Raw genomic sequence first — 16,307 nt, 5'->3', positions numbered from 1 at the left:
GTATTACACCCAGGCTTGTCGTACAGACCACTATAGGTGGTTCCGACTCGTGGGCAGGTTTAGGGAATGAGTGGTAAATTGAGCTCTAGGTTCAGCCGTACAGGTCACTTAGGGGACTCCGGCTGTCATTTTATTATGCTATTGATGTGATATACATACCTGAGCATTTGCATGTTATTATGAGGCGTTGAGCATGACGACATACATTTGAGCATGTTGGTATATCCTTGCGTATACTTGGAATATTTATACCTTCGTATATTGTTTATTTTCTGGGAAGTATACAGGTTTTACGGCGAGGGGTTATATTATGTTTTATGAAATGGTTTTCTAAGAGATTTGTTTTGCCCACTCACGCTTTTGTTTTTGCGCCCCTCCAGGTTCTAGTAGCTTAGCGGGTTCGGTGGTTTCCCCAGGGACGTCCGGCATTCTGACAGACCTTCACCTATGTAGGGTCGCCCACGGGCGCACTATTGTCGTAACATTTATTTTAGGCTGCTGTAGGCCTTAGGCTCTGAATTCAGTGTTTTAATTACACTAGCACATATCCTATTACTCTATATTTGCTAGTTTTAAATTATTCGCACTTTTATATTACTGTTTCTAGCTTCCGCACTGTGCACATGGCTACGTCACTTCCACGTGGCGGCCAGCATGCCCTGATCTCGGTTGGGGTGTGTCAATTCTCGTCATACCACATGTTTCCTAAAATTAAGTCAGAATATTTTGAAGATTTTCGACACATAAAGAAATATTTGGGGGCCCGCTAGTAGATCATATTATTGTTTTCTATTTGTCAACTTTAAAAATCAATAAAAAATAGTTTCGTGACCTAATAAATGATAAGATCACATCCAAAGGTCTTTCAACATTTTCCTTAGCTGGCACGCAAAATATTTCCAAAACTAAAAATTTCAAATTCTTTCACAAAAACTATGAGTTATATATAATTCACAATTTTTTGTGAAAAAAAACTGAAACTTTTAGTTTTCAAAAATATTTTGCATGGGAGCTTAGGAAAATGTTGCAAGACCTTAGAATGTGATCCTACCATTTATTGGGTCTTGAAACTATTTTTTTATTGATTTTTAAAATAGAAAAATAACATAAACTAATAGTGGGCCCCTAAATATATTTTTTATGTGTAGAAAATTGTTGGAATGTCCTAAATTAATTTGGGGAACATGTGGTGCAATGAGAATGACTCAAGTTTTGGCTTATAGTGAATCTAGTAAAAATTCTCAAAATAGATTTGAAAATCCTTGGAATGTCCTAAATTAATTTTAGGAACATGTTGTGGGACGAGAATGATTCGAATTTAAATTTATAGTTAATTTGAAAAAATTCCTCAAATTGATTTGAAAACGTGAGTTATAACTCACAATTTTAGTGAAAAAAAAATTATAATTTTTAATTTAAGAAAATATTTTGCGCATGAGCTTAGGAAAATGTTGCGAAACCTTTAGATATGATCTTACCATTTATTAGGTCACAAAAATATTTTTGAAGTTAAAAAAATAGAAAAACTAAAATTAGGCCTCGAAATATTTTTTTTTATGTATCAAAAGTCTTTGGAATGTCCACAATTAATTTTGGTAAACATGTGGTGCAACATGAATGACTTGAATTTTGGTTTACAATTAATCTTTAAAAAATTCTACAACTTGGCTTGAAAACACGAGTTATAAATCAAAGTTTTTATGAAGAAAAAAAAATGAAATCTTTAGTTTTAGGAAATATTTTTCGCAGGAGCTTAGGAAAATGTTGCAAGACCTTTGAATGTAATCCTATTATTTATTAGATCATGAAGCTTTTTTTTAATTGATTTTTAAAGTTAAAAAATACAAAAAATATTGTAAACTAATAGTGGGCACGTAACTATTTTTTATATGTAAACAATTTTCGGAATGTCCTAAATTAATTTAGGAAACGCGTGGTGCGACAACAATGACTTGAATGATGGCTTATAATTAATCTTGTAAAAAATGCAAAAATCAATTTGAAAACGTGGGTTACTCACAATTTTTGTAAAAAAATTGAAATTTTTAGTTTTAAGAAATATTTTGCGTGGGAGCTTAGGAAAGTGTCACAAAACCTTTGGATTTGGATGTGATCCTACAATTTATTAGGTCCAAAACCATTTTAAATTTGAAAAATAGATAAAAAAATCATATAAACTCCAATTGGGTCCCCAATTTTTTTTTAATATGCTGAAAATATTCAGAAAGTCCAAAATTAATTTTAGTAAACATGTGGTGCGACATGAATGACTCAAGTTTAGGTTTATTATTAGTCTTGCAAAAATTCTATAAATCGATTAGAAAACTTGGGTTATAACTCACAATTTTTGTGAAAAGAATTTATATATTTTTTTTGTAAGTGTAAAAAATCTTCAGAATATCCCAAATTAATTTTAAGAAATATGTGATGTGACGAGAATGACTTGAAATTTTAACTTATAATTAATCTTGCAAAAATTCCCAAAGCTGATCCAAGTTCAATTTTAATGCCAAAACGCTTTGAAGAAACAACCTTAGGCATGGAAATGTGTATGATTTCAAGTTTTCAGCATCCAACTGCTTATTAGCTATCGAAATACAAGTCGATCAATGTCGATTATTTAGTCGGTATTATTATTCGTAGTTATAAACGGCATAAGTTCATCATTCATCTTCCATGTTAAACTTAAACCCCAAGCTTCCGAGACGTTGGCTGTTGTTGAATAGGTGCCTCCTTGTCGCACAGAACAGGAGTCGGAGGTGTTCCCGTCAGAGGAATTCTGCCATCCGGAGCTGAGGCTGAACGCGGTGGTGGCCTAGGAGGGACGACATGCGATGGTTGATGAGCTGAAGCACAATCAAGAGGAATGAGGGCGTTCAGAAGGAGAAGGAAAACTAGAGCAGAGTAGAATGCTGGAAAGTGGGAAATGGTGGAAGCCATGCTTGCTAAGGAAACTAACGGGAAATTTCTGTGTGTGTTTTAGTTAACTGAAAGGGCAAGGTATTTATAGGGAAGAAGCTAACTTCATGCGAATCATGCCCCCGAAATTTCGGCTTGAAACAGTGCTAGCAACAACAAACTTTTCGAACTCTCACTCTTTTCTTGTTTTCCCCCTTCTATGCTTCAACACAAAAGTTTCAGTACATAAAAATGTTAGGAGCACATCTCGTAACGGTCAAAACTGCAGCAGGTTCGACAGAGCGTGCTGAAGAGGCATGTCAAGTAATTCTACAAGTAAAAATTTGTGATACAAATACACGATGTATATACAGTTTATTTAACCGAAACAAGAAAAATCAGCGAGCCTGACTCTGTCCAGTAATTACCAAATAAAAAGTTTCTGATTTATAAACAACCTAACTGTATGACTTGAGAACCTATATGTATTTGACTTTTGCACGAGATGGAAAGGCGAAAGTACTCAGCTTACAAGTTACTACTCGTGCATCTTTAGTCTGTAGAATTTAGCTGCAGCAAGACTTTTAAAGCAGATGCTTAGCATATCCTCCTCTTAACTCCCAAGTTCTTTGCCATGAGACGCACACGCAGGGCTACATAAATGAAACGTAAAGGAGAAACTTAACATATATAACAAAGAAGTCTAACAAAACGAAAGTAGAACCCAATGTGCATGCCAAAGTTGATTGGCCGTGTCCTAAATTCCAAAATTCTCCGCGAGACTATATATTCGAAAGACAAGTACAGTGGAAATGAAACAGAGAAAAGAGGCGACACCTTTTCACAGTACTATGGATTTTGACCCTATCTTTCCAGGTGTTGTTAACCCTTTCTTTGAGCCAGAGATCCGTGTTGCCTGGCTCAGAAGAGTTTTGTAATCTTGACTTCTTGACCATTCATCAATTTCACGAGCACGTAGAACTGGCAGAGGATGTGAAAGTTGCCTCGTTTGAGCATTTCTGGACAGCATGAGAGCATGAGTTAAAACAGGCAAATCTAACATGTACCTAACCTAACAAAGGGTGATAAACCTATGCTGTCACTTACCTTATATACCACCCCACAGGGTTTGAAGAAGCTTTGTCGTAGGAGCGAGCTTGTTCCAAAAACGCATCCACATTTAGTTGATCAGCCAGAGATGGGCAGCCCCCAGCTAATTTCATTAGAACAGAGACGACCACCTCTTGTGGGCACATCAAAATGGATATCAGGTAATCAGGATAACCAATATGAAACACAAGTTTATTCAAAAACATGTAGCTTCTGGAGGTTGTATACCTTTGGGTCTTGTGCAACAAGAAGAGCTGCACGATCACAAGTTAGCTCTGCTGCTCGAAGCCAACGAAATAACTGTTCTTCCAACCTCTGAGCAATCATCCCACCTAGCCCTATGAATAACACAAATATTCAAACGCATCAAACACAATGAAACATAACACAAGTAACCAAAAAAGGTCAACCAATGATATTAAGTATCAAACCAGGTATTGTATAAGCTCCGAGGGTAAGAATATTTGCAAACGTAAGCCACACACCATGGTCACATTTCAGATGGCCCAACTCATGAGCCAAAACAGCCTAATTTCAAGTTAAACAACAGAAGTTAACTGAGAACCGAGAGATGATAAGGGTAACACTTTAAAACAAAAGGTAAACAATTAAAATCCAAGAGATAACTTGTCACCTGCAGCTCTTCTCGTGTCAAAAGCTCCACGAGACTAGTATGAACAACAACAAACGGCTTTTTACCACTTATTGCTAAAGTATACGCATTTGGTACAGGACTTTGACGAACATATAAATCAGGAGCATCAATGCTGAGAATCTCCGCGGCCTCCACCATCAATTGATGTAGGCCAGAAAGCTGATAAAATAAAAGGCAACACATAAGCTGACGACATTAACTTTAATGCAAAACCTGGACTTGCAAAAGAAGAACAAGTTTTCCGCTTATATTTCCGCAACTGGACAACCTGATCTTTCGAAACAAGAAGGGACGTTCCGATGTTCTCAAGAAGCATGACTTGCTCTGCAACAGATCCTGCAATGCTCATAAAATAATATATGCACAAATTAGTAAACAAACACCATTTTACACAAGTTTAATCCTACCCAAATTGGATGAATATTACCTAGCAGAATCTTTCCAAACTCATTCAATCCCGGAATCGCTCTCAAAATCAGCGTGTTCTGCAGAACAAGTTGATAAATTTACACTCAGATGCTAAAAGAGTGTTTTATTTTTAATCTGAAGAGACAAATGCAAGTATACAACTGAACATACAATGTAAATGCATGTTTTTTTTACATCTTCTGAAAGAGTGTTTTTACACAATCAAAAGCACTTCTGACTACATTTGGATGAAAACTTAAAAGGGCTTTAGTTCGTAGAAGTACTTTCGAGAAAAGCATCTCGAATACAATACCGTCTGGAGATACACTTGCAATGTTATGCTTCTCCAAAAAGAACTCCCAAGTACTTTTCCAGAAAGCACTTAAATTTTGAATGAAATATCTACATGTTTATAGTAAAATCACTTTCCAGTAAACAATTAATCGCACCTGTTTATCCAAGGGGTGCCGAAAATCATCGGCATCGAGGTTGCTAAACACAACGGAGACAGCTCTGCACACAGGAACTCGAATTCCAACTCTCCGGTACTTCTTGACGGCGGCGAATTCGACGGTTGGCGAACCGAACCGCAAATGATCCGAAGCCACGGAGCTAAAACTAAGAGAACTACGGTTCTGCGTCAGGCAGACAGAAGAGATCAAGGGCGCGGCGGCGGAACCCATGGAAGCCCAGAGACGGAGCCTCAGAAGAGCAACGGCGGAGGAGAATATTAAAATCTAAACTCCATGTTTGCTGATTAGGGAGGTCTAATTGGAGGGATTGAGCATGCGTTCTCCAGACCTCCACCGTTTTTAAGATTGTGTCCACAGCCGTTCTTATGGTGGTCCTTAGGCGCCATTTCGCTTTCGTTGACCGGCGTTCGTGATTTTTTTTATCCCGGGTAGGGGCAAAGACGGTAATCAACAAAAAAAAGGGTAGAATACCCGGCCCAAAATTATTCAATAAAAAGGGGCCCAAGGCCCAATATTAAACCTGCATCACCGTTTGACCCTAGGAGACGAAATCGTTAATTTGCAGTTTAACCAGTCTGGGATGTTCGTTCGTGCACCATCATCGATAATCCTGAACAATCAATCAATCTACTTTCCTCCTTCAAGTCGCAGAGTGTTCGACGGTCGAGATTTACTTGGTCTCCGATTCCTACAACCATGTCAGTCCCCTAACCTGAGCTCAGCTAGCTAGGGCTTTTCTCACTTTCGTGGAAAAAACTTTCCCGGGAAAAAAAATTATTGAATTAAAATTTTATCCAGCTCAGTTGGGTTTTATACGATTTTATTATTTGTGGGTTTTTTTTTTTTAATTTGTATTTTGCAAATTTTGTATGAAAAAGAACGGATTTTTAGTATAATTTTTCTGCATATTTTGTTGGAAAATTAAGGAGGAAATCTGTGAATCGTCCGCCGACGCCGGATGTTGCAGAAAATCAAGAAAAAGAGCGCACTCTTCAAGAGCTTATCAACATCGAGGTGCGGTGTTTTATTTTAATTTAATTAATTGTTATAGTTATTTATTTATTTTTGGAACTGAGGAGTTGATTTTACTGAGCTGAGTTAGATTATTCCGGTTTCTGGTTCGAATTTACCGCCTGGTTTTTACAGTTGATTGAGAGCGGTGAAAAGGAGAGGTTAATGGAGCTTCTGAGGGAAAGGCTGATAGAGTGCGGGTGGAAGGATGAAATGAAAGCTCTTTGCAGGTATTTCTGTGATCCATTCATCAATTACTGTATGGAATTTCAGTAAAAAGTAATGTCTCGTTATTTGATTAGTAATTTCGAGGTTGATGTGGGTTAGGCGAGTTGACCTGGATAGTGTTCCCGCCCCCTTGCACCCGAGTTCGAATCACCCTCCCCTTCAACCAGAGTAGTTTAGAATGTATATCGTCTTGTCATATGAACCTGAAGGTTCGGGACAATTGGAAATCTTTTAAAATGCGCCCTCACTGGATTTGTGATGCATCAGAAGTATGGCATTTGTTAGAAATTCAACAAACCCAGTTACAATGTTGATCAATTTAGGAAACACTCAGTAAATTTACCTAGGCTTCGTTGCCATATACTCGGACATGATTGTTTTGAGGTCATTGATTTTGGCTGATCTCCACACTCTCCTTTTGGAGGTTGCGGCGTGGTCCTAAGAGCTCGATGGTTGTGTAAGCTGAATCTTGTCTTTGGGATTACAGCAACCTCGATTATGCAATTGTATGCAAAAGCCAACTGTTCTAGCCTTGATGTTTGCAAATGGAATTGGATGCTAAGATAGCTTCAGTCATGAACTATTTGATAACTCGTACATCAAATCATCCATTACTTTCTATGTTGCAAAATCGTTTCTGTATATTTACCATAATGTTTTTCATGCACTCAACCAAGTGTTCACATATCAAGGTTGCTAATTGAGCATCTTTTAATATCTTTGTATCGTTAGGGCATTTATAAAGAAAAAAGGGAGGAACAATGTTACAGTTGATGATCTTGTACATGTAATGACCCCAAAGGGCAGAGGTAACTCTTTCTTTCTTTCTTCATATTCTTCTGATTGTCTCAGACTCACAATGGTTTGCATAAAAGGCCTTGTTTGTCTGCATAATTTGCTAAAAATATCATCTTCGTGGAAAACTTCCACATCTTATTTTACCAATTCTCCTATGGCGTACTGTGTTTGGTGTGCGTAATGCAAAGGTAGTGTTGAGAGTATGATAGATGATGGTGTCTTCATGGGAGCGGGTAGCATGATGGATGGTGTGGGAGGAGTTGGACGTCTCTGTAAAAATGGGCTGGTAGTGTTCATGAGGGAGTTTGGATTGTCTAGATGATGGTGTCTTTGAGCATTTGTAATGAAGTCGGGTGGGTGGTGCGGGTCGGAGTGGTAGTCTCATATTCTGTAGAATAGATGGGTTAGGAAGCTACAAGCCCGCAGTTGTGGGTTTTGTCAGAGCCAGGGAAGGTGGTTTTCTGGACCCTGTGGTCATGGTGTGGCTGTTTTCTTGTGATGCTGATCATTAGGGTCATTAAAACCCCTTCACTGTAGCTCGAGCGAGGTTTCTGTTTTGGCATTACTAATACTACACTTATCCTCTGTAGTAAAAATTAATCGGTTCCCTCATAATGTTATCCTCTCTAAGTGAGACTGAGCTTCATTTGGGAAAATGAAATGAAACTGACCGTACGTAAATTGACAATCAAGGAAAGTAGTCTTGGAATTAAAAGAGATTCAAGTTACCTGGATCTCGTTCGACCTTGACATAGTTTCGTCCAATTTCATGTGAACTAGATGTTAATCCCCCGTTTGCCAATTAGTACTCACCTCTTTTCTATCTTCGAATCAACTGATCTCACTGTTTAAATTTGCCATATATTTCTTTTTCCATTGTGTTGCTCTAACAATTGTAAGTTTGTCTCGACTCTTTTCCACACAGCCTCCGTCCCTGATTCCGTGAAGGCGGAGCTTTTGCAAAGAATTCGTACATTTCTTGTGTCAGCAGCTCTTTGATGCACCGTGTGGTTCCTGATTGTGACAAATCTAGGGATATGATGATGATGATGGGTGGTGGTGATGAAGAAGCTTTTTCTGAATGAAACTCATTAGTGAATAGCTTGGAGGGCGGCGGGATGCAACTCCCTTTTTATTTGTTATTTTTTTTGTTTCCATGGGAAAATTGTATAATTAATTGATGTTATGGAAAGCAACTTAAACGAACATTTATATTTTCTATCAAGTTTCTACATTTATCAAGCTTATCATGTAAAAGCCATCCATGGAGATGCCTCAAACTTCTAATTTGTTTGATAAACACATAAACTCAAATAGCATAATAAACACATAAACTCTAAATTGAGTGTTCAGAAACGAAATTTGGGTGTACAAAAAACCTCTTTACATACATTCACACAAATATTTTTAACCGTCATATGGTGATTGTAAATTGAGTGTTCAGAAACGAAATTTAGGTGTACAAAAAAACCTTTGTACATACGTTCACAAGAATATTTTTGACCGTTGTATGATGATTGTATTAGATAAATGTAATAAATATTGTAGTCAACTCCTTAATTAATGGTGGATGTTAGAATAAGAAAGAATGAAGATTCGGTATCTCGAATAGATTTTTTTGGTGATTAATCAATGATTAATGTATCGGTAAAGAAAGTAAAACAAAAAAATCAATCAGTAAGATTTTGTTACCTTTTTTGTGATCAGAGGAAATCTCAATCTCTTATATAAACAACCATGACCTCAAGAACCCTAAAACTTCGTTTTTCTGCATCGTTTCTAAAAATTACACTAATATGGGTCGAAGCAAATCAAAGTTACCTTTGGAGTTAATTCCGAACGAACGTTCGCGTAAGGTTACTTTTCGAAAGAGAAGGAACGGATTGTTGAAGAAGGCAGTTGAATTACGCACACTTTGTGATGTGAAGGTGTGTACAATCGTTTACGAGAGGAAATCCAAGGGCAAAGTGAGCAGATTAGCAACGTTCCCTGAGGAATTTAAAGATGTCGAGGAAATAATTGATAAGTACAAATCAAATTCATCAAAGGTAAAGAAGGTCCAAAGTTTGGGTGACTTCTACGCCACGCAAACGGTTCAAGTGAAGGAGGAGTTTGGGAAGCTACGCAGCAAGAGCTGTGAAGAGAAGTATCCTGCATGGGAAGATCGTCTCGATGCGTTTTCAGTAGAACAAATGCTCGACCTTTTGACAAATTTGGAGAACAAAATTGTAGATACTCATAAGATGCATGGCATGATGAAGGAATCAAATCAAATTGTTGTGCAAGAGACAATACCACCAAAGGTGAGCACCTTTAATTACCAAATCTTTGTCGAATTTTTGTTTTGTAGTTTTTAGGGCCTCCTTTGGCATCTAGGATTATAATTGATCAGATAACTAACTAAATTTGATGTATTTTGAAGGAAGAAATTGTCGTTAACATTCAAATTTTGTTGAAGGTATATATATAATTAAGATGGATTAGCCATGAAAGAAATTTTTCCTTCATAACAATTTCGTGAAGATTGGAAGGGTTTTGGAAGTCGGCATCTGTTTTTTCATTTAGAATACACGACTTTAGCGAGTTATCAAATCCAATCCAATCGTTAAGACCAAGGTCTAAGCGTTATTAATTAATCAAAGCTGGCAAAACTCGAAATTAACAATAATCTACTTTTTAAAATAATGTGCAGGTCACGTTTGAAAGCAACCAAGAGTATTCTCAGATGCAATCTGCAAGCACATTCTGGGCTAATAACAACAACATTCAGTACACTTGTTCTTCAGCTACTACTTCCAACTCCAACATCAAAACATCTACGTGGGATATTCCTGCGCCATATGGAAATATGGATGGGAACTCAACCTTCTATAATCCCATGCAGCAGCAGCAGCCATGCATGTACGACTCAATATTTTCAAGTGCTGCATCTCAACAAGAAGAAGAAGCAGTTGTTCCAAGTGTTGAAAACCCTAACACTATTGGCATTGTTCCGTTGAGCGTTTCGTACGATCAGCCAATGCTTTCGCTAACCATGCAGCCGAGTTATCTGGAATGTCCGATTTCAGCAAGTGCTTTTGGTTTGTCATCCGAATACGAACAACAGTTTGGTGCATTTCAATCACAGCACATGTTTTACGACAACGTATTCTTCGACAACATGGCGCATTTCGAATAAAACAGCAATTGGAAGGCTCTGGATACTCGATCGATGCATGTTTGAGGGTTTTAAAAGTAGATTAAATATTTAAACACTACTACATATAGGCTGGATTTGGTGTTCTGGTTATCTCTTATATATGCAAGTGGTTTAATGGATACTAAAATTATGGGAAGTATATATCTTGTTAATATATTTTGCATCTTATATATGTTGTGCATGTAGAAGGCTAACTTGGTAGCGGTTTTTTAACAAGTGTTTTGATATAGGTGCCTCGTTTTTCAATTTCGTTGAAGAAAATGTAGGAGATTCTAATTACTCTGTCTTTTAATTCCTTGTTAGTGAACGAAACAAAATTTGTTAGTGAACGAAACAAAATTAGGATGATATCTAGCAGAGTAGTACAAAAGTTATTATATACATGATTAACGGACGTTTGATTGGGGTTTAGGGTTTAGGGTTCAGGCAATGCTACCGTTACAGTTATTGCATGCATCCGCCTCGCAAACGATTGAGAATTGAAAGAAATCACAAGGGCAAGCAAGCATTGAGCTAGAAGAAGCTACATTAGTAAACAACATGGTAGATGCTCTTTATTTTTACCAAAAACCAACACTAGGAACAAGAGACGGGCATCCCCAACTCAAGTTTATGGGTACAAATTTGAGGCACACCATCAACTAAGGACTTGACCTTAAGGAGGTTTTATCATTACATTACACAGCGACAGCGCAGTCGGTTCTCTTTTACATCTTCCGACTGCTTTTCATCGTTATCAAAGCTATCAAGTGTTGTACAACTTAAAACAAGCAACTTCACGAGACGAGATCACTTATTCAGCAGCGCTCACTCACGAGAACACTATATAACTCCAGACGATAAAGGAAAAAAGGAAAAAAAAACCACCAGACTTAACCCCCCAAGCTTGCGCTCCATGGAAAATCTGTTGAAAGCACACAGCTGATATGCACCACAAAAACCTACATCGACATATTGCTGCCAACATTTAGCTTATGCTGCAGAGCCCGCTTGTTCGCATAGGTCCAATAGCTCCAGGGTCTGCAAAATCATTAAACATCAAATGAGTTTATACGAGGTAATTACAATTGAACCAACAAAATGCAATGCAGACAATGACTTTAGCCGTCATACCTCAGGAACTGACAGCTCAAGACGGAACTTGGGACCGTCATAGTGGTGCAAAACTGGCCTGAAGGCATCTTCTTCCAAAGCCTTGCAGATTTTTCTAACACAGATCCTTACCTAGTAATCAATTATAACAAAGGGAGACGGTGTCCATCAATAAATTGGAAAAGTGCAAAAAATCGAAAGAAACAGAACTTTCCACTTCATCATTTCAAATTTACCTGAGCAGGAAACCTAGATTCACCTTTACACTTCTTGTCTTCCCAAGCAGTTGGATCAATGTTTGAACCACCAAAGCTTGCTGCCTGCACAAAACCAATTGAAAAAGGAGAAACAATAAGCTAATAATATCACAACAACCTTACTTGAAGAAGCTAATATCATAGTCCAATCTGTATACTTTCTATACTGCAAAGAATATTGCAGACTAAAGTTTGACATAAGAATATTACTATATGGTAAGTTTGAGAACAAACCTCAAAAATGCCATGCAGCTGGTGTGTCGTATAATTGTAGAGAAACAGCGGCAGGCCTGGTGTTATTGCCCGAACAGAATCCCTATACCTTGGAGGTAAACCTACCATATACATATAATGATTAATACGAAAGAGAATTACTTGGGAGTGTCAAAGAAGGAATATAAAATATATAATTCAAAAGCATAATCTGCATTTATTGTTAACTCAGGAATTAAGTTGCATGGCTAGAGGAATACATACTAAAATCACAAATCATTTCGTCCAATATATCATAATCCTACTTATAACTTTTAAGAATTCAGATCCCTATGGAAATCCCTAATAAGCACTAGCATAAACTCAAGGACCCTTTACATGAACTAGCATCTCAGTAAAGATTGCAAATGCATCGTGCAGGGAATGCCAGCTAGATGTCAGTCATTTATACCTGGACCTTAAGTTGTAGACTGAAATTTAACTTATAAAAAAAGTTTAAAACACGAAAACAGATTCTTAAGTGAGCTAAGAATTAGTCAAACTTACCAAATAGTTGTCGCTTCAAATCTTCCTGCATTGTGTCATTGTTGCATACAAAGATGTAACCTCCAAGCACCTCATTTCTTGGGAGCGTCTCAGTTGCCGGCAAGGTCTTGAACCTTTTCTCAACTGTATTTGCAGATTCGTTGTTGTTATTGTTGCTGTTGTTGATTTCTTTGTTGCTGTACTTGTTTCCAGTCATGTTTCCCACAATGCTTGCACTGTTTTTCTGGTAAACTGCATTCATGTTATAAATACCATTCCTGAAGGAACTTTTGCTCACATTTTCATTTACTTTAGAATCCAAGCTCAGCATGTTAAAGTATTGGCCTTCAAATTTGTTATCTTCCTGGAACCCAAATTTATCCCTTGCCCTTTGTTCAGCTGGGCCCTTTGAAAGATCAAGGTTATTCATACGCTCGCCCTTTACCCTTGTCTGCTCAGCCAATTTTGAAGCAGCCATTAACCATTTGTGATCTTCTGCGACTTTTGACTGCCCTCGGAGCTCATCACCCAGTTGCCAAAAGCTGTTCAAGCTCTCCATCTTGCAAACTCTACTCAGATTGACAGATCCTGTAAAACAGTGTTCAAAGAAAAAGAAATTAATAGATGAGTTAGAAAACTTAAAAACGGGGTTGAGAATAGGAAACCAGTTAAACTTAAAATGTTAAAACATATAGCAAATATGCATCATAGGAAAAGCTTATCTAATTAAAAAATTGCACAAAGGCAGTAATAACTATACAAATGCCAAAAGGAACTTTGATTAATGAGCACTGATGGCAGATTAAACAAATTAAGCAAGACCAAAAGAGAACATTCACAATTGGATCGCAGGCATACCGAAACATGAAATCTATTACTTTTTCCTTTCTTTTTTTTTTTTTTTTTTTTTTTGAAAAGAAACAAGAATGCTGCATTCAATCAATGCACTTAAATTGAGAAAAGAATTCAACCCACCCCTCCCCAAAACCCTAAAAAGAAAGTAAAGAGGATAAGGGAATCAATAAAACAGCTAATCTATTCACAAGAGAGAGTTGTGGCACCCTCATATACATGAGCAAGAGAAACAAGCCTGAAAAACTTTGAGAAGTGGATGAAAATAAAGATATACGCGATCAATTGGCAGATAAGATAATAATAACCTTCGCGTTGGAATCAGCATGCTATATTACCATTTATAAACGCAGACTGTTAATCAATAGAAAAATACAAATCTTTAAACAAATTCATTTCGGTGGTTGTTTAAACACAGACACTCAATATTCAAAGTCTAACAAGGTAATTTTGAGATATTGCTATCAATATACCGAAAATAACCATATACAAATCTCTGAAGCTGAGTCTGCATAAATGAAAATAATTTTATGAAAGGACATTTATGCCTTTAAAATTAGGAAAACAAAGACTTCCCAGTAACTAAGTTTAGAATTTACCCAAATTTTTGCAAGGATAGTTTTAAAAATGGAATGTTAAAATATGAAATGTTAAAATCACATAAAAAAGTTTGAAACTCTAAAATTCATTTCACAATTTGGCTTCCTAAAGTATTACCCAATTGGGTTTGCAGAAACACACCTCCACTACAAAATCTGACATGGGAAGCCATTTCTCAGCGTTTTCCAATTTTTTTTTTTTTTTTTTTTAAGTTGTTCTCAAAATTTGAAGTATTTGAAAATAAACAGAAGGTTAAAAAAACGAAGCTTTCAAATTTTGCCTTACATACTTCTCATGATAGGAAATTAACCTAAAAGACCCAGAAACAACATTTTCCAGCCAACCAAACAAAGCAGGGAACAACAATTACAGCTACAAAGTCAACCAAAATACATAAATATAAATATAAATTAATTCCAAATCGTGAAAAAAAATAAGCTAATCAGTTAACAAAAACCTAAATCCATAAAATCAACAAATAAACTCCAAAATCAAAGATCCAGAACGCGCATTTGATATTAAAACAAGAAAAAGAGCAGAGCAACATAGATTAAAGAGAACGAGATGCAATTAACGAAATGTAGCAAATAATTACCAACTAAACTGAGATTAAGCAAATAAAGCTTCAATTTTTAGGTTCAAAGAGGAAGTGGGGGGCTCAGGCTTTGATTTTGTGGAGTGAGTGAATTTTCAACTGGTTAGAAGAACCCTAGATTTGGGGATCAGAGGGGAAGGCTTTACCTTTTATCTGCCGTGCGATGTGAAACCGGAAGATGCGACAGAAGACAGCACAGCAGCTGGACTTTTAGTGTTGTATATATGCTGCACTTTACTGATAATGCCCTCGAGTGTTTGCTGAATTACATTTGTTGCCAATTGGGGTTTTGAATCTTTTCTGGTGGTCATGAGTCTCATGACACATGACTCATGAGTGTCACGATCCATGGGATGTATCGGTTACATGGAAAGGTTCACATGATTTTTCATACGATTCATAGTTTATTTTAGGGGATTAACTAGTCATTTTGTTACAGACTTTATTGAAATTTGGAAAGACTCACATAGACATTTCAGTCTTTTCATAAACATCATCGTATGACTCACTAGCATAAGAAATTGAATAACATGAAGAAAAAAAAATGTTTGAATTAATAACTTAAATTATCCCAAAACTTAAATTTATATATATATATATATATTGTGATTAAGTTATAAAATTTCAACTATAAGTCGAATGAGGATCCCTTTCAGATCCTTTTTGTGAGGATCATGAGGAATTCTTAAATTGTGTTCATTCATCATACATCGTGCGACCATAAATCATTTTAAATATTTTTATTTAAATTAAACATGAATCGTACCTGACAAAAACTATTTGCACAATTTACAATGAACAGACACAATTTGAAGATTTCCAGGATTCTCATAAAGAGAATTCGAAGAGATTCCTCGTTCCTATAAGTAAACGTGGGTTGCTTGATTTGTTTGACATGAACAATAAATTTGTTTGGAAATAATTTTTTGAGACAAAACGATAGCATAATTAGCATACATAGTGAAAGATACGAAAATAGTGAATTAGAATGGTTTGACAATCATACCTAATCACATGTATTTGCAACACTACATTATGGATATAAAAGGTCACTTGAATTTTTAGTTCAAATTATAGTTGAATAATCAACTAGCTATTAGCATAGCGATATCTCTCATACTAAGATCGAGAGTAGTATCAAGTTCAATTCTCTAACGCCCAAAACTATGGAATTGTTAAATTGGTGGTCTTTCCCGTACTTACATATTATACATGAAAGAGGTTGGAATTTAATAACCACCCTCAAACTCGAGTGAAACAAACCACCAACAGGATCGATGCTTTTGGAGATGATCTTGAAGATTCATGAATCATATATGTTTTTATCATGTATTGTGTTTAATTTTAAATAAAAATATGTAAAATAATTTTTTACCGCACAATATACAATAAA

At 36.5% G+C, this 16,307-nt stretch overlaps 4 protein-coding genes across 8 annotated transcripts; 2 read left to right on the top strand and 2 right to left on the bottom strand.

Annotated features, from left to right (window-relative positions):
• Window positions 1–2,487: 2,487 nt before the first annotated feature.
• LOC125474265 (protease HtpX homolog) lies at window positions 2,488–5,775 on the bottom strand. Of its 4 annotated transcripts, XR_007255844.1 has the most exons (11): window positions 5,521–5,774; window positions 5,091–5,148; window positions 4,932–4,999; window positions 4,643–4,822; window positions 4,440–4,536; window positions 4,237–4,346; window positions 4,006–4,139; window positions 3,736–3,917; window positions 3,431–3,551; window positions 3,024–3,121; window positions 2,488–2,846 (listed from the first exon to the last, which is right to left on the bottom strand). XR_007255844.1 is itself a non-coding variant. In XM_048577742.1 (9 exons), exons 1-8 carry the CDS (start codon window positions 5,752–5,754, stop codon window positions 3,740–3,742), a joined length of 1,059 nt encoding a protein of 352 aa, XP_048433699.1. In that variant the 5' UTR covers window positions 5,755–5,774; the 3' UTR covers window positions 3,207–3,551; window positions 3,736–3,739. The 4 variants fall into 4 exon arrangements, 1 of the variants encoding a protein (XP_048433699.1); XR_007255843.1 differs by having other exon boundaries at window positions 2,488–3,121; XM_048577742.1 differs by lacking the exons at window positions 2,488–2,846; window positions 3,024–3,121 and having other exon boundaries at window positions 3,207–3,551.
• Window positions 5,776–6,080: 305 nt separating this feature from the next.
• Window positions 6,081–8,823, top strand: LOC103941828 (transcription and mRNA export factor ENY2). The gene is made up of 5 exons (XM_048577741.1): window positions 6,081–6,242; window positions 6,471–6,558; window positions 6,691–6,785; window positions 7,516–7,592; window positions 8,507–8,823. Coding segments are annotated over exons 1-5 (336 nt in total). The 5' UTR covers window positions 6,081–6,240; the 3' UTR covers window positions 8,581–8,823.
• Window positions 8,824–9,377: 554 nt separating this feature from the next.
• Window positions 9,378–10,759, top strand: LOC125474173 (agamous-like MADS-box protein AGL11). The gene is made up of 3 exons (XM_048577614.1): window positions 9,378–9,884; window positions 10,004–10,039; window positions 10,274–10,759. Exons 1-3 carry the CDS (start codon window positions 9,378–9,380, stop codon window positions 10,757–10,759), a joined length of 1,029 nt encoding a protein of 342 aa, XP_048433571.1.
• A 549-nt stretch (window positions 10,760–11,308) lies between these two features.
• On the bottom strand, window positions 11,309–15,200 carry LOC103960883 (B2 protein). Of its 2 annotated transcripts, none has more exons than XM_048577740.1 (6): window positions 15,061–15,200; window positions 12,889–13,455; window positions 12,364–12,464; window positions 12,109–12,192; window positions 11,894–12,004; window positions 11,309–11,800 (listed from the first exon to the last, which is right to left on the bottom strand). In XM_048577740.1, the coding sequence occupies exons 2-6, from the start codon at window positions 13,424–13,426 to the stop codon at window positions 11,753–11,755; spliced, it is 882 nt and encodes a 293-aa protein (XP_048433697.1). In that variant the 5' UTR covers window positions 13,427–13,455; window positions 15,061–15,200; the 3' UTR covers window positions 11,309–11,752. The 2 variants fall into 2 exon arrangements, with proteins under 2 accessions (XP_048433697.1, XP_048433696.1); XM_048577739.1 differs by lacking the exon at window positions 15,061–15,200 and adding an exon at window positions 14,915–15,053.
• Between the last annotated feature and the right edge of the window lie 1,107 nt (window positions 15,201–16,307).

Source organism: the organism of the source record quoted next, unplaced genomic scaffold (genome assembly GCF_019419815.1).
Source record: "Pyrus x bretschneideri cultivar Hongxiangsu unplaced genomic scaffold, Pyrus_bretschneideri_v1 Contig12, whole genome shotgun sequence".
Taxonomy (NCBI): Eukaryota; Viridiplantae; Streptophyta; class Magnoliopsida; order Rosales; family Rosaceae; genus Pyrus; species Pyrus x bretschneideri.
Note: the sequence above shows the minus strand (reverse complement) of the source record. Positions and strands in the feature narration are given on the sequence as shown.

What these genes read in the sequence shown, in the direction of transcription:
- LOC125474265 (XM_048577742.1), bottom strand. Translation starts at nt 5,754, where the DNA reads ATGGGTTCCGCCGCCGCGCCCTTGATCTCTTCTGTCTGCCTGACGCAG. An exon ending in TTCTTGTTTCGAAAGATCAG is followed by an intron (nt 4,823 to 4,931) that starts GTTGTCCAGTTG and finishes TTATTTTATCAG; the next exon opens with CTTTCTGGCCTACATCAATT. An exon ending in CGGAGCTTATACAATACCTG is followed by an intron (nt 4,347 to 4,439) that starts GTTTGATACTTA and finishes TGTTATTCATAG; the next exon opens with GGCTAGGTGGGATGATTGCT.
- LOC103941828 (XM_048577741.1), top strand. An exon ending in AAGAGCTTATCAACATCGAG is followed by an intron (nt 6,559 to 6,690) that starts GTGCGGTGTTTT and finishes TGGTTTTTACAG; the next exon opens with TTGATTGAGAGCGGTGAAAA. An exon ending in AATGACCCCAAAGGGCAGAG is followed by an intron (nt 7,593 to 8,506) that starts GTAACTCTTTCT and finishes TTTTCCACACAG; the next exon opens with CCTCCGTCCCTGATTCCGTG.
- LOC125474173 (XM_048577614.1), top strand. Translation starts at nt 9,378, where the DNA reads ATGGGTCGAAGCAAATCAAAGTTACCTTTGGAGTTAATTCCGAACGAA. An exon ending in AAGAGACAATACCACCAAAG is followed by an intron (nt 9,885 to 10,003) that starts GTGAGCACCTTT and finishes TGTATTTTGAAG; the next exon opens with GAAGAAATTGTCGTTAACAT. An exon ending in ACATTCAAATTTTGTTGAAG is followed by an intron (nt 10,040 to 10,273) that starts GTATATATATAA and finishes AATAATGTGCAG; the next exon opens with GTCACGTTTGAAAGCAACCA.
- LOC103960883 (XM_048577740.1), bottom strand. Translation starts at nt 13,426, where the DNA reads ATGGAGAGCTTGAACAGCTTTTGGCAACTGGGTGATGAGCTCCGAGGG. An exon ending in AGCTGCATGGCATTTTTGAG is followed by an intron (nt 12,193 to 12,363) that starts GTTTGTTCTCAA and finishes GGTTTTGTGCAG; the next exon opens with GCAGCAAGCTTTGGTGGTTC. An exon ending in AATCTAGGTTTCCTGCTCAG is followed by an intron (nt 12,005 to 12,108) that starts GTAAATTTGAAA and finishes ATTGATTACTAG; the next exon opens with GTAAGGATCTGTGTTAGAAA.